At 38.9% G+C, this 27,596-nt stretch overlaps 1 protein-coding gene across 8 annotated transcripts in view; it reads right to left on the bottom strand.

The window, feature by feature from the left end:
* Positions 1-27,596, bottom strand: part of AKAP7 (A-kinase anchoring protein 7) — a 156,761-nt gene that overhangs the window by 95,336 nt on the left and 33,829 nt on the right. For all 8 annotated transcript variants that reach the window (XM_023254370.2, XM_023254372.2, XM_023254371.2 and 5 more), the window contains 2 exons: positions 21,279-21,439; positions 3,932-4,044 (listed from right to left, as the gene is read on the bottom strand). In XM_023254370.2, coding sequence (XP_023110138.1) covers positions 3,932-4,044; positions 21,279-21,439 — 274 coding nt within the window. The remainder of the gene's footprint in view (positions 1-3,931; positions 4,045-21,278; positions 21,440-27,596) is intronic.

Below are 27,596 nucleotides of genomic sequence, written 5' to 3'. Positions count from 1 at the left end.
CTACATGTTATTTACCTTTTTTGTGCTATTAACACAGTCTTTATAAGTATCTATTTTAATAGCTTCTTAAATCATTGATATACCATAACCGACTTAAAAATTCCCTCACTGTAATGGAAGCTTTTTCTAATTTTTCTCTATTACAGATAGTGGTTCAGTAAACGTCTTTACACATAAAGAATTTCTTCTTTTAAATTGTTTCTTAGTTATAAAATAAGTAAGTCCTATGGATATAATGTACAACATGGTGATAATAGTTAAAAATAACTATATTGTTAAAAAATACTACATTATATATTTGGAAATTACTAAGAGAGTAGTAAAAGTTCTCACAACAACCAAAAATGGTAACTATAGGAAGTGATGGATGTGTTAACTAACCTTATTACGGTAATCATTTTGTAATATATTCATATACTAAATCATTAGGTTGTACACTTGAAACTTACACAATGCTATATATCTATTTTATCTAAATAAAAATTATTTGTTTAGGATAATTTCAGAAGCATGAACCTCTTAAAGAATATAAATATTTTAACTTTTTATAGGAATTGCTCAATGTATAGCTCAAAGGGCCATACCAAGCCACCATTCAAATCCCTGATGGTCCTTCTACCTCAAGCATACACTAACAAATGTTCCTCTAATACAAAATGGTTGGAAGTATAAATTAGGACCACTGTTTGTGGTGTTTTTAAAAAGTTAAAATGTACAATGCCCTTTGACCTTGACATTCCACTTCAAAAAACTGGTTCTTTGAAATAATGGCATATTTACCCAAAGAAAAATGAACAAGGATGCTCACTGCAGCACTGTTTGTGATAAAAAAAAAAAAAAAAAAAACCCAGACATTAATGTAATTATTCATTAAGGGGAGAATAAATTATGATAAATCAAAATAATGTATATTTATTTCTGTTTTAAAGAAACTATATGCAGGTTATTTGCACCTATCTATCTATATATTTGCAGTGTATAGAGAAAAAGTCAAGAGGATATACCACTAGTAGTGGTAACCTACAGAGAAATTGGGGAAAAGGCGGTGATGAGATAGTGATGAAAGAAAAATTATATATTTCACTCCATAGGTTTGCATGTGTTTGGACTGTTTACAGTGACCAAATATTCATCTAATACTTTTACAATTAAAATAACTTTTAAAATAAAAGAAAGTACTTGAAATAAGACAAACTTCATAACACTTGAGTGATTGAAACCTATTATTTCCTACCTCTCTCTTCCTCCTTTTATTCTTTATCAATCTAAATAACACTGAACACTAGCAATGCTTTCCATTACTGATTTTATCAATGTCCATTGCCTTGTAAATGACTGAACCAGAATAAAAACCAGGTAGAGAATTGGTGCTGAGAAAGGAGAATAGATATTTGGAAATGTAAAAAAATTAAGAAGAAAGAGACTGAAGAACCACGTATTTTCAAATAATCTGTATTCCAAACCACAAAGCATAATAAAAGTGTACTTTTATGCACGCTACCTTTTCATACTGGCTTTAACTTTTACAGTGGAAGAAACGATTTGCTGCATAAAGAAAATGCTGGATATTTATTTAAACCTGCAGGTCTCAGACTAAACCACTCTGCAGACCATCTGATTAGAATCACCTGTGGTACTGCCTGACCATCAAAAGCAAGGTCTTTAGGTACAACTCCAGATCTGAAGCTAGAGGGTGGATATCTTCAAGCTTCAATGTTGACATATGAATCCCACAGTTTAAAATATACATTCTTAAGCATTCAGGAACACTGGGCATCATAGTAGTACACAGGAACAGAGTCATTCCATTATTGAAAAGAAAAAAATCTCATCTGGCTGTCTGAAAGACAGTAAAGTCATAATTTATTTTCTAGGGGCACCTGGGTGTCTCAGTCAGGTTGGGCATCCAACTTCAGCTCAGGTCACGATCTCACGGTTTGTGAGTTCAAGCCCTGCGTCGGGCTCTGTGCTGACAGCTCAGAGCCTGGATCCTGCTTTGGATTCTCTGTCTCCTTCTCTCTCTCCTTCTCTCTCTGCCCCTCCTACTTGTGCTCTGTCTCCCTCTGTCTCTCAAAAATAAATAACTGTAAGAAAAAAAAATTTTAATAACAATTTATTTTCTAAAGATTACGCTTTCTAATCTAGACAAAATACAATCCGATTTAGATTTTATATACCATTCAGGCAGGGACTGTTTCTATTTTGATCATAACTCTGAGCCCAGCACCAATGTCTGGCACGTACTAGGCACTCAGTAAATATCTGCTGACTTAATAGGATTTGGACCAGGGAGCTCCTCACGTAAACACAAAAATTAATTTGGATGAACTGGATGTGGCCAGTGGGGGCAGAGAATATGAGCCTGGGAAAGAGATAAGATGGATTCCATGCAGGGCTCTGCAAATGGAGGGCAGGATCTCATTCAGCCACTTAACATTTGTTAGTCTCATATCCCTTTTCTATAAAATAAGGGAGCAGATTTGGGGAAATTAACTGCCAAGGAATCATTTAAATTTAGCCTCAAACGTTGAAATTGAGATTCTAGAGTAGCTGAAACACTCCTTTGATAAATGTCCTTGTGTGCTCTCATGTAAAAGCTAAAACTGTAAAGACACAGAAACATTTTGAAATGATGGATATTACCTTCACCACTGATTTGTCATTCTGTGATTAAGTGTGAAATCACTGGCAAGAGGACAATCCATTTGAAAGCAAAACAAGAAAGATAATGAGTAAAAACAGTAAACCATCAGTCTGCAAGTTTTGACGGTTGTTAGTCCAAATTTCAACATCTGTTACTTAAAATATTTAGGAATGGTACCTGATATAGTTATTACTGAATGTGGGGCATAGTCACCAAAAGAAAAAAAAAACATCTTTTTGAGAAAGTATTCACAATAGCTTGTAAAAACCTCACAACCACAGGATGGTCAATCACCCAAACAGAGGTTCTAAAAGACTGAAAAGACCTTCTGAGCAAAAAGACGTTAAATACAATATGTGCCAAATTTAGAAAAGAGATCTACTTACTAATAAACATGACCTTCATTTATAAAGCTGCAAATCAGTCTTAACTGCAGCAAAGGGTCATGGAGAGTAGGAAGGAATATTAATCTGCATGGCCATCTCCAGAACTCTGGTATGTTAGAGCAGGTCAGATGTCTAAATGTGCATAAGACGCTCCCTAGGCTGAAATGGGAAGAACAATGAAAGGTGCCCTTAGGATTCCAGGAGAAAAGCTCATGAATCCTGAAGAAAACCAAAAGTTACTCCAACCTGTGAGAAGGCAGAAAGTCACCCTAAGATGTGGGAGGTCAAGAGACCGGTCCCTCAGCTCGTGTCAGGAAAAAGTACTTTTAAGTGATGGGAGGATGGGGGCTCCTCAGTTACCCTCTTGTCCAGTCCATGGAACACCTGTTCCAAGCCCTAATGGCAACAACTGCTCAATGCACAAGGTCGTCTACTGGAGCCCTTGAAAGAGATGCGTAAAGGGGCGTAAAAAAGCTTGTCCCACCTTGAAGAACCCAGTTCCAGTGAGCAGCACCAGGGCATGCAGGCCAGAGGAAGAAGCTTTGAGGGCAGCAGGCTGTGAACAACCATAAGCAAAGAAAGCAGTAAAATGGGGCCCCAGCCCTGCCTCAACACCCTTCAACGGAGCAGATGTGGCAACAGACAAAGCAGCAGGAAACGTGGGTCAGAGTATACAGCTAACAGCCACAGAGGCAAAGGAGGGCACAGGGGTAATGGCCTGCATGGAGTCTCGTGAGCCAGCTCAGCATCCCTGGGAACTGGAAACAATCTCACTTGGAATCCCAGGACCAAGAGTAGTAGGGGGTCAAAAACGACCGCAAATGTCACTCATGCCCCAACCATGCTTATTAAGGCTGGTGTAGTGGGCAAAACAAGGCTTAGGATAAAACTGTCCACTCACCTTCTTCCGGAGCCATGGTGCTTTGGACAATTTCATAAAAGTCAAATGAGGCTTAAAACCCCTGTTTTCTCCTGCCAAGATGCCCTTTTCTTGAAACGTCCTTTTTGCAGTCTCTAAAGAAAAACCAAAAAAAAAATGCTACTGCAATACATAGCTACCTTTCATTATAAAAATGGCAGTTCAAAAAATAACAAATTACTCTATAATGAAGATTAAATACCTGTATGAGATATTATTTTTTAAGAGAGGAAAAACCACAATGTGTATAACAAGTATATTATTAAATTTGCAGAGATTTCAAATTTTAAGTTAAGCATGCAAAAGCAACAATTTGAAAAGGAAACATTTAATAAAACAAAAAAAAATTGTCTGATATGTTGATTTTCACTGAATATCCCAGTGGTATCCATACTCATAAAGAAGGACCAGCTTATCTGTAACCCATAATATCTAAAGACCAAGATGGAATAAAAGAAATCAGATTCACCCTCCCATCTGAAACAATAAAAGGACAAGGTACATAAAACAATGGTTTGCAAGACACTGTATGTATTGGGCAAAAATAGGTCAGTGATCTCTTAGAGATGAAAAACAAGGTAAGCCCCTTAGGGTTAGAGTTAGGGGTTAAGGGTTAGGGTTTGGGGTTAGGGTTAGAAATAGTGTTAGGGATTAGTGTTAGGGTTAGGGGTTAAGGGTTAGGGTTAAAAATAGTGTTAGGGGTTAGTGTTAGGGTTAGGGGTTAAGGGTTAGGACTTGGGGTTAGGGTTAGAAATAGTGTTAGGGGTCGCTCCACATCAGGGAAATACAAATCAAAACCACACTCAGATATCACCTCCCGCCAGTCAGAGTGGCCAAAATGAACAAATCAGGAGATTATAGATGCTGGCGAGGATGTGGAGAAACAGGAACACTCTTGCACTGTTGGTGGGAATTCAAATTGGTGCAACCACTCTGGAAAACAGTGTGGAGGTTCCTCAAAAAATTTAAAATAGACCTACCCTATGACCCAGCAATAGCACTGCTAGGAATTTACCCAAGGGATACAGGAGTACTGATACATAGGGGCACTTGTACCCCAATGTTTATAGCAGCACTCTCAACAATAGCCAAATTATGGAAAGAGCCTAAATGTCCATCAACTGATGAATGGATAAAGAAATTGTGGTTTATATACACAAGGAAGTACTACCTGGCAATGAGAAAGAATGAAATATGGCCCTTTATAGCAACATAGATGGAACCGGAGAGTGTTATGCTAAGTGAAATAAGCCATACAGAGAAAGACAGATACCATATGGTTTCACTCTTATGTGGATCCTGAGAAACTAACTGAAACCCATGGGGGAGGGGAAGGAAAAAAAAAAAAAAGAGGTTAGAGATGGAAGAGAGCCAAAGCATAAGAGACTCTTAAAAACTGAGAACAAACTGAGGGTTGATTGGGGGTGGGAGGGAGGGAAGGGTGGGTGATGCGTATTGAGGAGGGCACCTTTTGGGATGAGCACTGGGTGTTGTATGGAAACCAATTTGAAAATAAACTTCATATAATGAAAAAAAAAAAAGAAATAGTGTTAGGGGTTAGCGTTAGGGTTAGTGGTTAAGGGTTAGGGCTTGGAGTTAGGGTAAGAAATAGTGTTAGGGGTTAGGGTTAGGGTTAGGGTTAGGGTTAGAAGTAGCGTTAGGATTCGTATCAAGCTTTGCTAAGTGGTAAAAAATGGGTTTAGAGAGGTGGGCAGGAGCATTAGAGACATGGTAAAATCTTCAGATTGTATTCTCAGTATGGCGGGAAATCCTGGGGGTTTTAAGCAAGGGAAATGTACGTGTGAGAATAACTTTCTTTATTCATCTCTATTTCAACTACAATGTACACTTCTTCCTCTGGAAGAAATTCAATCTCAGACAATCCAGTGCTCCCCTCTTTTCGTAGGACTGTAGTTTAGCTGAATAGAAGGTAGCTAATGGGGTGTCATACGTTTTAGAAGGGGATGTAGCATCTGGCTCTTGGGTCATCATCCGCAACTCCTGAGACATGCACCATGCTTGGTTTTTGTAGTGGACCCTCCCTCATCCCTATATAATGACTGCAACTTCCCTCCCACCTCTGGTGTGCAAGATTTCATTCTGTTGGTCACCATACCTGGCAAGCAGGAGTTCACTGAACCTGTCTGAGCCCCTTTCCCACTTTCTTGCTATTCTTGAGCATGCAAAAATAGCATAATTACCCAGGACCAAGGAGGAAAGGGCCGAAACCCTGTAAGACCACCCATTCACACAATACCACCCTCACTTCATCTCCACCACCCCTCTAGAAGCACAGGGGCTTCTTCCTTGCCACACCTATAGGCACACTTCAGGAGCAAAGCACAGGGTCACCCCTGCTCTCGGACTCATGCGAGTTTCTGCTCTTCCAGTCAGGATGATGGAGGGGCAAGAACTCACACTCTACCTTGAGCTCTAACTCTCTTCTTTGCCTGACCCTGGGAGTCTTTTCTAGCATCAAAGCAGGAAAAACTTACCATTATGTTTAGGTGTTGAACTCCCAAAGCCTTTCCTTGATTTTTCATGCTATATTCTATTCTGTGAACATGGGTGCCACTGTCGGGGTGGGGGGAGGTGGGGAGAATAGGCACAGAACAAGGCATATAAGAAATACAAGGAGAGGGATGCCTGTGTGGCTCATTCAGTTAAGCCTCTGACTTTGGCTTGGGTCATGATCTCACGGTTCATGAGTTTGAGCCCCACATCAGGCTCTGCATTAACAGTGTGGTGCCTGCTTGGGATTCTCTCTCTCTCTCTCTCTCTCTCTCTCTCTCTCCCTCTCTCTCTGCCCCTATCCCCACCTTGCTCTCTCTCAAAAATAAATAAACTTAAAAAGAAACAGACTTAGAGTTAAAATATTAAGCCAACTCATACACAACTGCCATTTTTATGGGTCAAAAATAGTCAAATATTGGCAGTGTCTGATAGCTTAACATATACCATGGTGGACTAATTTATTAAGTTCCTAGGATCGGACTGAAGGGATTAGGACGTATTTCCTAAGTCTTCAAGTATTTGAAGAATTAGCACGTAGAAGAGTTACTGGTAGCAACTCGGCAACATGTTCGTATCAACCCAGAAAACAGACATGGCATGAAGGTGCGAAAGCAAAAATTCATTTGTTCATTTGTTTACTGAGCACTTCCCAAGTGTGTCAGGCACACGATCTGCTTGAGACAGCAAACGTGTCCCTGCTTTCAGAGAGCTTATAGTCTCAGGGGACAGATTTGGGTCCAGTAAAGAGAAGGACTTAACAATGTTCAGAATTATCAAAAACTATAAAAGATATAAAGAAAGTTTTGTGAAGAGAAATTAAAAGAGTAGGCATCTGTACTGTTCATTACTATCTATATTAGTTTACACTTACGTATTTTATTTGATGTAACAATCTTATTATCAACTGATTCTAAAGATATAACATTTTCCTATTTACTGGTTTGTTACATTAAATTTTGACCCAACAGTTTTCATTATTCACTGGGCGTAATTTTTTTTTTTTTCTTTCAGAGAGAGAGAGACAGAGACAGAGAAAGCATGAGCTGAGCTGGGGAGGAGAGAGAGAGGGAGACAGAATCCCAAGCAGGCTCCTCACTGTCAGTGCAGAGTCTGATGAGGGGCTCAAAGCATGAACCATAAGATCATGATCTGAGCCGAAATCAAGAGTCAGACACTCAACCAACTGAGCCACCCAGGTGCCCTAGGCCTTAAATTTTTGATGATAGGTATCTATTTACAATACTGTTTTAAATAATATGTCACAAAGCACATATAATTTGTTACTGTGTTTTGTTCAGTACAGTATATCCTCTAGGTAGACAGAAATAAGGAAAAAAAGAAATTGTTGTCTTCTTTTTGAAAAGTATTTCTTAGTGTTGGTGTTTTGCTCCTAATAGCAGTATAATCTATTGCTTAGCTAGACTACAGGGTAATGGTTATAGATATATCATTCTTGAGGGACACCTGGGTGGCTCAGTTGGTTAAGCATCTGACTCTTGATCTCTCAGCGAATTTGAGCCCAACGTCAGGCTTTGCTGACAGCACAAAGCCTGCTCAGGATTCTCTCTCTTCCTATCTGTCTGCCCCTCCCCTGTTCGTACACGCTCTCAAAATAAACATTTTTTTGAAAGGTCATTCTTGAGATGAGAAGAGTTTTTGCCAGTGTGAAAACCACATGTCATTTTTCATCTACGCTAACTCACATTCTGAAGAGAAGCTTATGAATAATTTAAGAGATTGTTCAATTCCTCCTAGTCCACAGCCATTCCTCCAAGCACTAAATAGAAAATCACACAGCAAATACATCAGACACCCTTCAAAAGCCAACTAAGAACCCTTCCTAAATAATACGACATGCCTCATAGCTAAAGGTGCAAAATGTCCGAAGAACAATTTCTTAAAATGTATTTAAACACTAGGAGACTTCACTATATAAAAGAAGACTGAAACAAATATTTCATTAAAGAAACAATATTTTGTAATCCTAACAAATACAGTTTTATCTATTTGGGGGAGGGGGTTGTTTTATTCAACAAACATTTATGAGTATGCTAAGCACTGGGAAGTTTTATCTGTTTTTTAATTTTTTATATTTATTTTTATATAGGACATTTTATTCAAATGAACTCTTAAGTATGTAGCAACAATAAATTTATAGCTAAAATGTAAAGAAATTGCTAAAGTTGTCTCAAAGTAAATGTTGCAACAGACCAATTTTAATAAAATCATGTCTTTTTAACTAAATACACTTTCTTGTAAATTTTTTTCCTTTTTTCCTCTTTTGCTGTTTTTACCCTTTTGCTAACATTGTAAGGGATATTTATATGATAGCATGATCTATAATTTGAGAATAATCACAAAGAGGTTTATTTTTTTATTGAGGTATACAAAAAGTTTACTAATAAGAGTAGTCTAGGGGCGGCTGGTGGCTCAGTTAAGCGTCCAAGTCCTGATTTTCGTTCAGGTCATGATCTCACATTCCGTGAGACTGAGCCCCGTGTTGGGCTCCATGCTGACAGCGCAGAGCCTCCTTGGGATTCTCTCTCTCTCCCTCTCTCTCTGCCCCTCCCATGTGTTCACGCAGCACACGTGCACTCTCTCTCTCAAAATAAAAAGAATAATTTAGAATACTAAATGTAAATTACATAGTCCTAATAAATTCTTAAGTTTTAATATTCTATTTCAGATGCAACAGAAATAAGCAGTTGGATTTCAACGTTTTTTATTTATTTTTGGGACAGAGAGAGACAGAGCATGAACGGGGGAGGGGCAGAAAGAGAGGGAGACACAGAATCAGAAACAGGCTCCAGGCTCCAAGCCATCAATCCAGAGCCTGACGCGGGGCTCGAACTCACGGACCGTGAGATCGTGACCTGGCTGAAGTCGGACGCTTAACCGACTGCACCACCCAGGCGCCCCAGAAATAAGCAGTTGGATTTTAGCTTTAAGAAGACTGATTTGTAATTAGACAATACACCATACAATAGGCGGTGATAAAGTCTCTCCATGCTTTTTAATTGGAAGATACTTTCTTACACTATTTTAAGTTACAGTAAATCTATGTCACATATAGTATGAAAAATCTCAATAAAATTTTAGAATCGCTGTTTAGCCATCTAAACTTGAATGAAATAAAAGCCATACAACTGTTTTTTGTTGTTCCTATGTTATTACTATTTGAAGGATTTTTGTTTCCATATATATGCTACTTAAACTGCTTCATTTCAGATTTAGTAAGTCATTTGAACTGTATATACACTTCAACATAAAGGCTGCCATAATATGAACTTCAATTAAAAAATTTTAGACTCATCATTTTAAGCAGATATTTCCAATTCATTACTATGTAAAACTGTCCAACAGAATTTTAAAACATTCATTCTTGAAAGCAAGTCTTTAAAATTACACCTTGATGCCACAGGAATCATATTCATTCCACTGCAGTTGAGGAAAGAGACCCAGATTGAGCACTCTAACACTGGCTCAGTTCTCTTATTATTCAATTTGTGTCCTTGGACAGATTCCTTAAACTTGACAGTAAAAGTGATAAGGCCATTACAAATGATCTCTCAGGTCCCTCTTCTCATCCCCACAACCAGCCAGTCCAAGTGAGCGGTCAGAGAATGCTGGTACATTATCTATCAGGGATTCTAGACACCAGGACTGGATTTTACGCTCATGCAGAGATTTAGACATAAATATAAATAAGAAAAGAGAAACTATGTTCATTCAGTTACACTTTTATGCTTACATCATACATTTTTCATTGACTTATACATCTCTTTAAAAGACAGTTATTGAATATCTATTAAATAGCAGGCTCTGGGGACCCAAAGATGAAAGATTCCCTCCAAAAGCTTTCACTCTAGTTGAGGAACATCGATTTTAAACAATCAAATTCAACGAACTACTGTAGTTTCTACAGTAGATAAGCATTTATACACAGAATATAGGGAAGGTTAGAGAAGAAAGTGGTCATTTCTATTTTTAAGAAATCAGAAAAGCCTTCATTTTGGAAATGACATTTGAAATGAGTCCTATAAAAGATCAATTATACAGTCTGAAAAGGAAATTAAGAAATTAAGAATAAACTCAATTCCATTTACAATAGTATCAAAAATAATACAATACTTAGGAATAAACTTTACCAAGGAGGCAAAAGACTGACAACTACAAAATGGTACTGAAAGAAACGGAAGAAGAAACAAAGTAAATGGAAGGCATCTCATGTTCATGGACTGGAAGCCTTAATACTGTGAAGATGTCAATACTACCCAACGTGATCTACAGACAATGCAATTCCTATCAAAGTTCCAATGACGTTTTGTGCAGAAATAGAAAACAACATCCTAAAATTGATATGAAATCTCAAGGAACCCTAGCCAAAAATTCTTAATAAAGAAGAACAAAGCTAGAAGTCTCACATTTCCTTGTTTCAACATTTACTACAAGGCTACAGTAATCAAAACAGTGTGCTCACACCTGTCAGAATGGTTAAAATCAAAACAGAAGAAACAAGTGTTGGTAAGGGTGTGAAGGAAAAGGAACCCTCTGGCACTGCTGGTGGGAATGCAAGCAGGTACAGCCATTGTGGAAGACAGAGGTTCCTCATAAATTTCAAAATAGAACTACCTTATGACCTAGTAATCACACTACTGGCTATTTATTCAAAAAAGACAAAAACACTAATTCAAAGGGATACATGTATCCCCATGTTTATTGCAACATAATTTACAATGGTCAAGATATGGAAGCAGCCCAAGTGTCCATCGACAGATAAATGGATAAAGAAGATGTGGTGTACATATACAATGGAATATTATTCAGCCATTAAAAAAGAATGAAATACTACCATTTGCAACAATATGGATAGAACTAGGGAATATAATGCGAAGCAAAGTGAGTCAGGAAAGACCAATACCATACGGTTTCACTCATATGTGGAATTTAAGAAACAAATGAACAAAGGAAAAAGACACATAGAGGCGAACTAAGAAAAAGACACTAACTCTAGAGAACAAACTGATGGTTACCAGAGGGGAGGTGGTGGGGGGGATGGGGAAAATAGGTGATGGAGATTAAAGAATATAGTTATCATGATGAGCACTGAGTAATGTACAGAACTGCTGAATCACTATATTGTACACCTAAACTAATACAACACTGCATGTTAATTATACTGGGGTAAAACAGTGTGGCACTGGCAAAAACACAAACCTCCAAAACCAATGGAATAGAAAAGACTGCCCAGAAATCAACCCTCTTGTATATCGTCAAATGGTTTCCAACAAGAATGCCAAGACCATTCAGTGGGGAAAGGATAGTCTTCTCAACAAGTAGTATTGGAAAAACCGGGTATCCACATTGCAAAAGAATGAAGTGAAACCCTTGCCTTATACCATATACAAAATACTAAAGTTGGGGCAATGAACCAGTGGAAAAAAAAGGTAGAAAATACAGAAGTACAGGAGAGAGAGGAAGGAACCAGTAAAGCAATATCCAGACTGAAGTGTCAGATCAAGAACACAGCTGAAGACATTAGTCCTTAAATAGACTGAAGATACATCTTTTCCTAAAACTATATGGGGCTTAAAAAGCCAAACACAGCAGCAGGTTTACTAAGTACAGGGAACAAATGAAGTAGGTCCCAGCCTCAGTTTTGTCTGTGGAGGGAAGGGCAGAAGGCTAAGGGAACTTAACAGAAGCCTGGAGCAGTGACAGGGGACAAGAGAAAGAAAGGCAGGAGAAGTGGCCTGTCAACAGGACGCTGCTGAGTCTTGAAAACTTACATTTGCAGGAGAACCAACATACATGACATGAAAATGTTTTCTTCATTTTCCCATGCCTGTGATAACTACTCATTAACACCTGTTATGTGTCACACTTTCTAGAAGGTACTAGGTAAATAAGTGTCAACAGAACAGTCATGGTCCTTGCCATCATGGAGCTTAACCCGGGGAAGACTGTCAAACAAAATTACGCTGTTACAACCGGTGATGAGACCTGCGAAGGAGACGCACCAGGTACAATGACAGAGAACTTACTCATGAGGAGACTCTCTTTACAGAGGAAAGGGAAATGGTCTCTGAGGTGGTGACATTTGAGCTAAACAATGAAAAGGTCCAAATGGAGGGTTAACTCATATATTTGCAAAAGTTCCATGGCAAGAAAGAACTCGTTGAGTCCCAGTACTGGAAAGAAAGCAGCATAACTACGTGAGCACAGTAGGCAAGATGAGAGAACCACGACGAGACAGGAGACAGGACACCAGCACAGAGACACTGTGGACCCAAGCAAGGAGTCGGAATTTTATTTTATTTTTAAATTTTTTATTTTAATGTTTGTTTATTTCTGAGACAGCGTGACCACACATGCGAGCGGGGGAAGGGGGAGGGGGCGGAGAAGGGGGGACAGAGGATCCGAAGCAGGCTCTGCACTGACAGCACAGAGCCCGATGAAGGGCTTGAACTCGAGAACTGTGAGATCATGACCTGAGCCAAAGTTGGATACTTAACCGACTGAGCTACCCAGGTGCCCCAAGGAGTCTGGATTTTAATTTGCCCAGGTTGTTGGGGTAAAAAAGCAAATGACTGAACTGATCTACCATTGGTATTTGCCAGACTGGTCACAAAACAGAAGAACAAGAAGACAGGGCACCTGAAAGAGCCACCAACAGAGTAATGCACCATGAAGCCATGACCAGTTTAAGAAGGAATAAAACATGTTGGCCAGGAAGAGGAAACAAGAGGGCTCAGTGGGGTCCCACAGCATGAGTAAAAATGGAGAGAAAGTGAAATAGCATGAAGGGTGGGAAGTTAGGGTGACAGACAGTTCTGTCCAATTTACGGTCTTACAGTAGTTCTGGCAGGTGAATAGCCAAAGGTTTCACTATACTTATGAACTTGCTGGAGCACAGTATGAGAGTAGGAGGCTACCTTCAAAGAAGTCAAGGGATTTTAAGAAAAGTAATAGTGATGGTAGCAGGGGGGTGGAGGGGTAGGACTTATCATTATTAGTAATGATAACAGCCACCATCTATTCACCGCTGTATATGTGCCAAACTGCGCTAAGCACTTCATGTACGTTATCCTATCTTGAGAACAGTTACTATCATGCTCATCTTACAAATAAGGAAACTGAATGCAAAGTCAGTCCCAACAGACTCCACTTCCACAGCTCACTCTGAGCCAGGATGGTTAGATGGTTGTGCTCATGGTGCTGCAAGAAAGGGTCGCAGTGTGAGGTAGGAAACAAAGTGCTCAACAAGTGAGAGGAAATATTTGGACAACAGCAAGAATGAGAGGTAGAGGGTGACAAAACTCCACAGCATGCACCACCAATAAGGATTGTGTGTGAGAGCAGATTGGGGACAAAGCAACAGAGAACGGAGAGAAAATGGATGACCTCTGGGCCTCATGGTGTGAGGCATGTGGTGGAAGGAGCAGCCTTCACCCAGAGGAAGCTGTGATCTCAGATTAGCAAATCTCAGATCAGCTAAGGCAAGAAGGTCAAGGGGATGCTACTGCAAACTAGGAGTCCACTTGCTAATTTACAGTGTAACTAGCACAGTGATGAAGAACACAGACTCTGGTGCAGGGTGGACAAAATGAGGACAGGGAATCAAAAGTACAAATTTCCAGTTATTATATAAATAAGTCAGGGGATGTAAGGTACAACATGGTTTCTATACTTAATAATACCATATTGGTATTTGAAGGTTGCTAAGGGAGTAAATAAAAGTCCTCATCAAAAGAAAAAAATCTGTTACTATGTGAGGTGATGAATATTAACTAGACTTTCTGTCTAGTCATTTCACAATAGACATGTACATAACAAATCATTATGTTGTAAACCCTGAAACTAATATAATTTCATATGTCAATTATTCCTCAATAAAAGAGGATGTCTAACAACAGGGGAACAGTAAAATAAATTAGGATGCAATGACATATTATACAATCATTTAAAAATACAATTACACAGGGGCGCCTGGGTGCTCGGTCGGTTAAGCTGACTTCAGCTCAGGTCATGATCTCACGGTCTGTGAGTTCGAGCCCTGCGTCGGGCTCTGTGCTGACAGCTCAGAGCCTGGAGCCTGTTTCAGATTCTGTGTCTCCATCTCTTTCTGCCCCTCCCCTGTTCATGCTCTGTCTCTCTCTGTCTCAAAAATAAATAAACGTTAAAATAAATAAATAAGTAAATAAATAAATAAATAAATAAATAAATAAATAAATAAAATAAAAATACAGTTACACAATAAAAAAATGCTTTTGGAAACTATGCTGTGATGTTGATAATGGTAACTAACATTTCTTGAGTGAGCATTTGTTCTGTACCAAATACTCTTCTTAATGTTTATTTATTTTTGAGAGAGACAGAGACAGAATGTGAGTGGGTTAGGGGCAGAGAGAGAGGGAGACACAGAATCCAAAGCAGGTTCCGGGCTCTGAGCTGTCAGCACAGAGCCCAACGCGGGGCTCGAACTCACAAGCTGTGAGATCATGACCTGAGCCGAAGTTGGACACTCAACAGACTGAGCCACCCAGGTGCCCCCAAATACTCTTCTTTATGGACATTATATATCACACATATATTATAATGAATAAGAATAACAATAATAGTAACAATTTTTTTTTTAAATAGACTGCCTGGATTTGAGTCCTGGCTATACCACTTACTAACGAATTATTTAGCTGCTTTATGCCTCAGTTTCCCTACCTATAAAGATGGGGATGATTGGGGTGCCTGGGTGGCGCAGTCGGTTAAACGTCCGACTTCAGCCAGGTCATGATCTCGCAGTCCGTGAGTTCGAGCCCCGCGTCAGGCTCTGGGCTGATGGCTCAGAGCCTGGAGCCTGTTTCCGATTCTGTGTCTCCCTCTCTCTCTGCCCCTCCCCCGTTCATGCTCTGTCTCTCTCTGTCCCAAAAATAAAAAATAAAAAACGTTGAAAAAAAAAATTTTTAAATAAAAAAAAAAAAGATGGGGATGATAATAGTGGTCCCTCTCTCATAGAGTTGTTAAAATTAAATGAACTAATGTCTGTAAAATGATTAGAATAATCGCACAAAGTAAATCCATTTAAGTGTTTGAAAGAAAATCAAGTAAAATAAAAGAGGAGATGGAGGGAACCAGAATACACCACCCCAAAATTTGCTACTTTGGCATAAGAACTTTGAGCTGGAGGCAAAGAAGACTCAGCATATGTAGAAAAAAACCTTCCCAGAGCCTCTCTTATCTAAGAGCTGACACTTCTAAAAAGTGAAACTGCCCCAAATCCCCTCTCCCAGGAAAGTTTTATGGTCAAGCTGGACCTCTACAAACACACCTTACTTCATGAGAGTCTCCCACATACTTACCTTCCCACAATTTGCCACTCTGGAAAGCCTAAAACCTCTTCCTTTATCTTATCACTTCTCTACAAAGTAACTGTTCTTCCGTTAAGATGCTCTAGTGCCCAAGTTCTAACCACCCTTTTTTTTTAAGGTTTATTTATTTTGGAAAGAGAGAGAGAAAGACAGTGTGTGAGCATGGGAGAGGCAGAGAGAGACGAAGACACAGAATCCGAAGCAGGCTCCAGTCTCTGAGCTGTCAACACAGAGCCCGACGTGGGGCTCAAACTCATGAACCATGAGATCATGACCTGAGCTGAAGTCAGATGCTTAACGGACTGAGCCACTCAGGTGCCCCAACCATCCTTTTGAGCTACTCTTCATTGAGGCTTCTCCACTGGATATGTACTGCACACATTAATAAACTCCTTGTTTTTTTCTTGTTAACCTTTTGTCAGTCTAATTTTATGGGTCCCTGGAGGACAATCCGGGGGGCAGGAGGAAAAACACTCTCCCTCCCCTGCGGGGACAGTGGAAACGGGTAAAAGAAAAATGAGAAGGGGCAGGAAGTATGGGGGGACTGTACCTACAGAAGCCTGTGCATGAGGTGGGGCATGCAACAGAGGCTCTGAAGGTCGTCAGTGGTGCAGGGTTGTCATTTATCCTGACTGGGGAGAAAAGTTGGTCTTTGCTTCTTCTAAATGAAGTGTGGCTAAGGTGTTCTGATGTTTTTGAAGACAGCCTAACCCAGGCCATGAAGGGGAAGGATGCCCACTGCCTGTGGTGGTTAGAAGTTCAAGATTTCATGTGGTCATAGGGCAGCCTAGAAAGGCTCAAAGATGCCAGCAACCAAACGGAATCCCCACAGGGAGCAGAAAACACAGGGCATATGCTCTCCATCTTTTGGGGGAAGTGACAACATAAGAGAAAGCGTAACATTCAAATGAATATCCTTAAAACCTTTCACTCGTCCTTATATGAGATAAATACACTTGGAGTCTTTTCACATGCTAACCAGGGGCACTTTCCTCATTAAAAAAAAAAAAAAAGAGAGAGATTTGCAAAAACTCTTATAATTCTAGCAGGCTACATTTTTAGCAATCTCTCAATCTAATACATATCTTAACAAAATTACATTTTGCTGAAATAAATTAATAAAATCACATATTCACTTCCACACAAAAAGCTTTTCAGTGCAATTTCAGCATTGTAAGATGTGGAGAAGTGCCACAAAAATGCATAATTTTCAGTATCTTCTTAGCTCTATGAGCTACCGTGTCCTGCTAAGAAAGGAGAAGGTGCTGTTTTATTCTGGAAAAACAGGACTTCTCAAGGTCCAGATAGGAAGCTGACACTCAGAGCTCTGATGCCACACGTCTTACCAGCTTCCTCAAGCAGCTATCGCCAGAAACCTACAAGGACACAGTGTGCAAACATAGGCTTGGTCTTTCGGCCCACGAGGCGGCTCCCAGAAATAACGGGTAGTAGTAGCCAGCAGATCCAGGGGTGTAATTCAAGTACTGATGGCAAAAGCACATATATTCAGATTGTATTAATTCAAAATGTACAGTAATTTTCTTCAATTTCACACATTGAAAATTCTAAATTATTCTTTATCTTGCAAAATTTTCAGCAATGAGTTCAAGTGTTAGTGTCTAAAATTCAGTCCTCTTTTTTATAACAACTATGTAATATTTTAAGAATTTGTTCTTTTAACTTGTAAATTTTAAAACTCTATGAAAATCAGGTAAATCACGCTATTCATGAATTACAATTTTGAACTACTTTTCAAGTTGGTTTTACTTCAGAACATGTACTTAAACTTTATTATCAATACTTTAATAATTAAATTTCTCTAAAAATTCTCCTGCTTTCTATTAAGGGCATCTAGCTCTGTATTCTGAACAAAAAAGATTTTAAAACTCCTGTGTAGGCATATACATATGCATAGTTTAGCACAGTGTTAAGAAATGTAATGGCCTGGTCAATGGAATATATTCTTTTAAAAGTTGGAATGTATTATTTGAATAAATCGTCTATAAAATATGACACAAAGACAAATATTACATTATTTACTGATACTGTTGGACTAAAACAATACTAATCCTGAGGCATTCTTGTCAAAATAAATCTAATGGGGGCACCTGGGTGGCGCAGTCAGTTAAGCGTCCGACTTCAGCCAGGTCACGATCTCGCGGTCCGTGAGTTCGAGCCCCGCGTCAGGCTCTGGGCTGATGGCTCAGAGCCTGGAGCCTGTTTCCGATTCTGTGTCTCCCTCTCTCTCTGCCCCTCCCCCGTTCATGCTCTGTCTCTCTCTGTCCCAAAAAATAAATAAACGTTGAAAAAAAATTTTAAAAAAATAAATAAATAAATAAATAAAATAAATCTAATGAAGTGAAATACCGACAAAAATTTCATGTATTGAACAGTCTATCTGAACACTGTATATATAGAGTGCTCCAACTAAAAACTTCAATGAAAATTTTCCATACACATATTTAAGTATTTAGATTTCTTATACCAGTGCATACAAACTATAATCAAAAGCAACAGTAAATATATATGCACAAGAGATTAAAAGCAAGTATAACAAACATTGATTACATGAGGACAGAATGCTATTCCCCCTCTATTTTCCATTTTTGTAATGTTTTGTTTAAATTTTGGAAAAGTATATACATTTTCAAGCAACAGTGTCTCCCATCGAGAAAGGAATTACAGGGGCAGTGGCCTTTCCTAAAATGACAAACCAATACCCTTCGGCTCATACTCATACTAAAGCTGGCAAGATTTCACATTCCTCAGCACACAATGGATCTTTCACCAATACTGGAAACCGCCTTTGTGAGAATATTTGCTAAGAATGGATGGAATTCTCAATGTTGCAAGCACCCATTGAATTATTTAAAAGAACAATGAATGAATGACTAGTTAGAAATGTTTCTTGAGCTCAGAGAAATTTATATTACAAAAGAAAAAACCTAAATCTAGCATTTTCTCCAGAGCAGTTAGGAAGAACAGATTAAGTTGCTAACTGTGGACAGTGGTTCCCAAATGCTTTATGCTATAAAAACTGTCAGAGTTGCCTTCTCCTTGACCAACTAATAATTTTAAGTCCTTCTTGACTCATAAATATTGTTTGCATGTTTGTTTATATGTACTTTGCTTCACAAAAGAAAACTTAACCAACAATGAAATGAAACTTAATCCTCAATGCCTCCCTTAACCCTAAAAGAGATGTACTTCTGTTTTTTGTGGGGTTTTTTTTGGGGGGGAGGGAGGTATTTAGGTTTTTTGTATTATTTATTTATTTAAGTAATCTCTATAACCAACATGGGGCTCCAACTCATGACCCTGAGATAAAGAGTCACGTGCTCTTCAGACTGAGCCAGCCAGGCACCCCAAGAAATGCACTTTTGAATAGGCAACTATAAAACTGCATAACGGCAATATAATATTAAGTAAAAAAAAAAAAAGTATGTCTCAAAAAATCATATACATGATAACCTTTTTATAAGGTTAAAACCACTTGAAAATACATACACTTTGGGAGAATATAAGGACATAATAAACACCAACTTCAGCTTCAGGATGATGGTTAGCTTAAATGAAGGACAATCATGGGATGCGTTGACAAAAAGGATAATACAATTAGATTACTGCCAATGTCCTAGCATTTGTTTTATGGATTTTGTTTTGTGCTTTTTGTTTGGTGGTGGATTCCCATGTGATTATGATACCATTTTAAAATAGATGGATGAAGGGGCGGTTCAGCTGGTTAAGCATTCAACTTCAGCTCAGGTCACAACATCACGGTTCCTGAGTTTGATCCCCACATACAGTTCTCTGCTGTCAGCATGGAGCACGCTTCAGATCCTCTGTCCCCCTCTCTCTCTGCCCCTCCCCTGCTAGTACTGTCTCTCTCTCTCAAAAATCAGCATTTTAAATTAATTAATTAAATAGATGGATGGATGGATGGATGGATGGATGGATGGATGGTAGATAGATGACAGATGGATAGATAGGTATACCGAGCAAAACAAGCATGGACCAATGATGAGTGTGTTACGAACCAAAAATCACTAAACCTGAAATGAAATGACCTGAAATGATCTGACAGAATATGCAAATAAAAATTTTTTAAAGCATGTAGACTAACACCCAAACTACAATCTCTGTATCAACTCAAAAGTCATCCATCCAGATTTTGTAATTTTCTGCTTATACTTCCCTAAACACTTTCAATTGTGCTGTAGTAAGCAACCTGTTCTCAACGGATAGGAGACCTTCTAATATCACCAATGGACCTGCTCAGAGAGTAGAACCTTCAGGAAGGGGGGAAAAAGTGGTACAAAGGAAAAAGGTGCTGACTCTCTGGAATAGGGCTGACAATGCCCACAAGCCTCTGAATAGGCAACTGGTGATTCTTATTCACACAGTTGGTACTTATTAAATGCCAAGTGTATGTCAAATGTCATGAAAAGCACTGGAACCCTTCAGACTTATGATTAGGACCGTCCTAGCAGGTCCTTGAGTCCAACCCACCACCTTCTAGATAGCCAAGAATCAACATATCCTCAGGTCAAAGAATCAAGATAGTACAATCACTCTGGAAAACAGTATGGAAGTTCCTCAAAAAATTAAAAATAGAAACACCATATGATTCAATAATTCCACTCTTGAGTATTAACCCCAAAACAACAACACTAATTCAAAAAGATACCTGCATCCCTATGTTTATTACAGCATGATTTACAATAGCCAAAATATGAAGCAACCTAAGTGTCCATCGGTAGACAAACAGAGAAGAAAGACTGGTATATATACAATAGAATATTACACAGGCACAAAAAAAGGATGAGATTCTACCATTTGAGACAACATGGATGGACTTAAAGGGTATTATGCTAAGTGAAATAAATCAGACAGAGAAAGACAAATACCATACGATTCTATTCATAAGTGGAATCCAAAAAACAAAACAAAACAAATGAATAAACAAAAAGCAGAATCAGACCTATAAATAGAGACAAAAATGATGGTTGCCAGAGGGAAAAGTGGTAGGGGGTTGAGCAAAATGAGTGAAGGTGAGTAGGAGATAGACTTCCAGTTATTCATGGGACTAAAATGCACTGCATAAGGAATGCAGTCAATGATACTGTAATAGCGATGTACTGGGTCAGATGGTAGCTACAGCTATGCGGTTAACAGAGCATAATGTATAAACTTGTCAAATCACTATGTTGTACACCTGAAACAAATGGAACACTGTATGTCAACTATACTTAAAAAAAAAATCAAGATAACTTTCAGGTGTTTTATTTGGCTCATAACTACACAAGCAGATACTGAAGCGTTTCACTTATAAAGTAAGGTTACAATGGCTCCCCAAAGTTAAAATCTCTATTATAAGAATTGGGGATGGGGAGAATACTGCTTCTTTAAACAGATGAGATTTCAAATGGATGTGTTGCTGTTCATTTTACCTGCTATCTCCAAAAGTGGGTTTATGTGATCTCCTTCTGCCAGCTTCACAAATCCAACCTGATTTCCAAAAGTGTCAATCCCTTGAAAAGGCAAAATCAACTGTTTTCCTTGGAGGATTTCTTCTATGAATGGTTTTAATTCCAAAAGAGCACCAATACCACTGGTAAGAGATAATACAATTTTCAGTAATAAATTAGGTAATAAGATATACAAAACCAAACAAGAAATCATCAGTTTTTAGAAAGATAAGTTAATTTTGATATTTGTTCTAATTATTTTAGAGCTCAAAAATAACTTCAAAATCTAATCTGTATGATTAAAATACAACTAATATTAATTTTTAAATAAAAACTATGGAAGAAGTGAATTACATCTTTACTTAATTATAATTTATATTAAAGACATGAAAGAAAATACTATTTTATTGTTCACCAAGAAGTTTTTAATCAAGGAAACACTGCAGGGACAACTCAAAAACATTACTGATAATATATTCCAAAAACCTAATGCCACAAGAGCTTATATTATTAGATTATATGAAAAGTTATAAATTCTTATCAAAAGTACTAATACAGTATTTACTATTTGCAAGGCACTCTACTAAAACTTCATTATCTCTTAAACTACAATAGCCTCCGTAATAAGATAATATTGTAACTGGATTAAACAAAAATAAAAGGTTATATTTGTCAACTGCAACCACATAAGTTTGTTATTTCTGTTTAACTTATGTGATCATAGGGCTACTCTGTGTTTCAAGTGCTTTATTTCTCTTTATAAAACAAGTGTTTACTATATTAATGAATTAAACATCATCAGGTTTAGAATATTTTGAAAATTAGGATGAATTATTTCCATCTTAAAGAGAATTCTGGTGTAGATATGTTGTTATGAGAAAAAAATTAAAATCTCACTAGAGGGCAGCAATTACTCCAAAAAGAAATAAGCACAATCTTATATAATAGGGCTTTAAAACACCCTTCTGGTGAAACATCATTAAACTATCTTGATCATTCACTAGTAATTATAAGTTAAATGTGTGAAGAGAAATTTAAGTATTTTTCTAGTTCTTTCATATTTCTAAACTACCTTCCATATAAAGTTTTTAACTGACTTCATAAATAAATTCATACTGAGTCTCAATTCTTATCTATGTCATAACATAATATACAATTGTTCAAAATAGCTTTGGAAGGAGCACCTGGGGGGCTCAGTTGGTTAAACATCCAACTCTTGATTTTGGCTCAGGTCATGATCTCATGTTTCATGGGTTCGAGCTCCCCATCGGGCTCTACACCAGCAATGCAGAGCCTTCTTGAGATTCCCCAGCCTCCGCTCCTCCTCTCACAAATAAATAAAAATTTAAAAAATAGCTTTGGAAATTTCCACATTTCTCATTGTACCTCCAAATCCACATCCTAAACCCAATCCTTCCTAACCTTATTTGGGTCCATCCTAAAAGACAATGTCCATACTTTTACTGCAGCACAGTCCTTCACTGTGTGCCATGAGCTAGAACACGTGAAAACAGAACAGCCATTTCTGGCTCATCTTGCATAAATTGGGGGAAATCAAGATACTTATTTTAATTATAACTATATACTAAAGCAGGCCATGCTAAAGGTTAGGGCTTTTCAGAGACCGTGAATTCTATATCCCATTTTTCATTAAAGAAATATAGATGATTTAAACTCAGCCTGGTTTTTTCAGTTCTCCAGGAGCAAAAATCAATAAATACGTCCCAGCGAGATGTCACTGATCGCAGAGTGAGAAAAAGTCATAGTGTCTGTTGGTAAGTATCACTAACTTTCAAATTCTTTTAAATAGAATACCTTTCGAAGAGTGGTTTATGGAAAGACTTCTTTATGGTAAAATAAGTAAAAAGTATATGTGTATAGAAAAAAAGAACTCTCAAACTAGAGTTCAGACCAAAAGGAGTATTTGAAATTAAGAAGGACAGTCTTCTTTTCAACTCAGCAGCTAGGTGTGGTTGGCCTTACAAATTTCTATGCCTTTCTTCTACCCTGTAAGGGCAAAGGACCTTACACCTAAAGTCCTTTGTGAAGAAATTCATGATTTTTTAAAAAAATTTAAGTAATCTCCACACCCAACATGGGGCTCAAACTCATAACCCCATGATCAAGAGTCACATGCTCTACTGACTAAGTCAGCCAGGCGCCCATGAAGAAATTCATGATTTCAAGAAAATGCTTCTGCATACTCCACACCCAACCCATTGATCAATACATCATTAAACACCTAAAATATGATGCTAGATTTTGAAAAGTAACAACACAGAAAAAGAAACTGACAACATAGATGTCAGCATATTATACAGTACAGGATGAAAGGTAAAATGAAAAGATTAGAGACTTAGAAAATCCTTCATACAAATAACATCTTACCAGAAAACCCAATTCATTTCTCTCTCACGATATAGCAACGCAAAGCGAAGCCACACCTTGATTCTGTTCCTCCCTTAAAAGTTCATACTGCCACAGACACTTCCCTGGTTTCCCAAACTAGTAGTAGATCTTTTCTCCTTTGAAATTCCATTAATATTTTATATTTCATGAAACACACCACGTTTTACATTTTTATATTACAATTTTTGAGTTCATATGGTATCCAGTCAACTTAACTGTATAATACATAAGCATAAGAGCCATTCCTGACTCGTCTTTATTTTCCCTAAAGCACTTAACTCAGTATCTTGCACATGGCTGATAATCCTGGTTGAGTTGTAAAACACTATCTTGTCTGTATAGCAAACCTTATTTATTTCTTAGATTTTTTCATTATAACTTAGTCAAGAGCAGGGCGCCTAGGTGGCTCAGTTGGTTAAGCATCCGACTTCAGCTCAGGTCATGATCTCGCAGTTTTTGAGTTCGAACCGTGCATCGGGCTCTGGGCTGACAGCTCGGAGCCTGGAGCCTGATTCTGATTCTGTGTCTCTCTCTGTCTCTAATCCTCCCCTACTTGCTCGCGCGCGCTCTCTCTCTCTCTCTCTCTCTCTCTCTCTCTCTCTCAATAATAAACAATAAACATAAAAAAAATTAACTTACTCAAGAGGAATTACTGAATTGCAATATCTGGTCATCATCTTCTAGTAGAGATAATATTTCCAGTATCATAAAGTTGCATAAGGATGCCACTTTAACTCTTCAAACACAAAGCAGACTTGCTAAACATTTAGGGTTTTTTTCCCCACAAAACTGAAAGTATTTGCAAAACGACATGGTGAAACACAGGGATGAATGATGCTGACTGTCACCATGCTCTGTACGGTAATTCTTCAATGAGTGATGCCATGATTTAGGGCAAGAAAATGCTTCCTAGTTCCAGACTCTCCCATGCACCGCAGGTGGTTTAGCCGCCCTCGCTCCTGCCCATCAGATGCCCACATTACTCCTCAGTAATGGTGACGACCAAAAATACCCCCCAAATATTTCTAGAAGTCTCTTAGGACTTAGAGGCAGTCCCACCTCCACTGAGAAATGTAAACAGTACAATACATCGGGAGGCATACCTGCCCCCTCACCCTGACCCCACTGCACACCACGTGCTCATCAGTAGAGACCACTGAGATACAGGAGGCCCTTCATACCTATGCAGACTAATCCTCCCCACTGCTTTCATGCCCTTGTGCTCATCCTCTCCTTTGTCTCCATCCTACCCCCTCTCTCTCGGCCTCCCCATCTTTTACAGACACGCCCCATGGAATAATAAGAGAACGGACTAGTTCTGGCTTCTCTACTAACCAGCATTTGCTTAATTCCTAGGGCTCTTGCTTCCCCGTATGTATAAGAGAGATGACATTTCTGTGCTGCCTCACAATACTGTTAAGAGAATAAAGCAGAATATTTGTATGGGAGGTGGAGGCTGAGGAACAGGACTGACACACAGATGCCATTTGCCACGGCCAAGACCTACTTCTGATGACAGAGATAAACCTAAACCTACTGGTCAACGGGGATCTTTGCTGGTTTCAAAAGGTCTCTTTGGAGTACAATTATTCAGTTAATTCACACCTCCTCTTAGGAGTTTTTCCCTTCCCTCTCCTCTTCCTTCCCAAGGAATCCAGCATACTCTTCCTTTTTTAAAGAAGACATATTCATTTATTTTTGAGAGACAGAGCACAAGTTGGGGAGGGGTACAGAGAGAATGAGACACAGAATCTGAAGCAGGCTCCAGGCTCCGAGCTGTCAGCACAGAGCCTGACGGGGGGCTCGAACCCACAAACAGTGAGATCATGACCTGAGCCGAAGTCGGATGCTTAACCGACTGAGCCACCCAGGCGCCCCTCCAGCATACTCTTCTAAGAGGACTGAGGGAGGTCTCTAGACTGCCTGCTGTTTGAGTCCTCAGAGATTCCCATTTTGGGGGGACTGGTCTGGCTATATCCTTGGGTGTCCCATATCAGGGACCATGAGAACATGCTTATTCTTTCTGGGCTTTGTACCAGCACATACTGCAGAAGCACGACCCTGCCAGAGTCTCTCATCAAGAAACATGGATGTTCAGCAGTATGCCCTTGTCTCTTATCCAGTTCTTTCTGACCCACCATTTTTTTCTGAGTTGGGCCTCCACATCAACCCACCATGGCACAAGAAATTTCTGGATTCATCTATATGTCTTGATAGGAGATGGGGAATTGAAGAAACTACCTCAGGTATATCTGTTGGAAATCCTCCTCAACTCTAATCTACCACCTATGTGACACCACATTCTTGTAGCATTAGTGAACAGGAACTTCTCCAAAGAGCTTGAGCTTTCCCCAGCTTCACCCTGAGAACCCCAAACCAATGTGAATGTCTCTACCATTCCTAGTTCTCTGTTCCAAAACCGGTGAGGGCCAGGTTTGGAAAAAACATTCAGCCCCGAAAGGGGAGCCAGGACATTGTATCTGGTTCCATACTTCTTCCTCTGCCGTTGCTTACTCCACCTAGCACTGGAAGGGTTCTATACTCCCTCCCACCCTGGACAATAAGCCTCAGAGCAGCCACCTACAACCCTCCTCAAAGCTGTCTGTGTTTTCACTGACCACACTGAAGGTCTTTTGAATTTATTGCTGGCTCCGTGTCTCCTACTTGCCACCCTTCACGCCAGCTTACCGAAACACTGAGGTCCCCCAAGAAAGAAGGAATTCTGCCTCCAGACTGCCTTTGGACTTGAGACCACAGCAACTCTTCCCTGGGTCTCTAGCCTGCCCTGCAAACTTTGTACTTGCCAGGCTCCACAGTCACATGAGCTAATCCTTTAAAATAAATTCTGTATGTAGTCACAGATACAGATATATTGAGACATCAATATATCTAGATATTCATACAGATATACATCCTGTTGGTTGTGTGTCTCTGGAGAACGCTGACTAATTCACCACTCTAACACACACAGGACACTTCTCTCAGGCTTTCAGCTCCTCATGTCACATCTTCTTTGGCTCTTTTTCCCTTAAGAGCATCACAGTATTTATTTTGTCTTCTGACTGGCAAAGTGAACAGTGAAAGCAAGCCAAATAAAATCTTCTAGTCCTCTCTGCAAATGCAAGGTGCTCCAGACCTGCTCTTGGGTAGATCAGGTTGGAATAGAATGGAAAACTGATCTCTAAACACATGAGGGTCTACTGTTTAAAAGACATAACTACAAGAATCATAATTTGGCTTCATATTTTAAATCACTAGTTTCATGTTTTCTCCCTTTTCCTCACCCCTTCCCAATTCAAGCCTTGTTCTTCATTCCCTCAGAAGTAACCTGCAATACATTCTGGCTCTGGTTTTCCAAAGAGCTAAAGCTTAAGCTCAATCTGGAGAGCTATACAGATAGTAATAGGGAAAGGAGTACCCCAGGGAATTGGGGGAAGACCAAGGGTTCTCCACTCCAAGCAGCAATCAATGACTTATATACTCAAACTTTATGGCACAACTCTGGAATTAGGAGTGGGTAGTATGTAGGTACTCAAGAATGAGTAAGGTAAAATTGTAACTATCTACTGGAATAGAGGACAGCTCTAATAACAATAACATCAGCCACCTACTGTGGGCCGGGGCTGTACAAAGAGTCTTTACATGTATTGAAACTATTATTTGTTTCCATTTACATAAAAAGTAAACAATTTGCCCAAAATTAGGCAGCTATTCAGAAATGGTTGTGTCACAGTTCCAGAATCTTTACCAAGAATCCTAACCTAAATGGTCGGCCTCCAGAGTGCTGACATAATTAACATGGGGAAAACAACTACATAACCAAGGGCAACTATTTGATAACAATAACAATTTAAAGTCTCGATTAGGAGGAATATTTATATTGCTAATTCT

This window comes from Felis catus, chromosome B2 (genome assembly GCF_018350175.1).
Source record: "Felis catus isolate Fca126 chromosome B2, F.catus_Fca126_mat1.0, whole genome shotgun sequence".
Classification (NCBI taxonomy): Eukaryota; Metazoa; Chordata; class Mammalia; order Carnivora; family Felidae; genus Felis; species Felis catus.
This window is presented reverse-complemented; position numbering and strand designations above follow the sequence as displayed.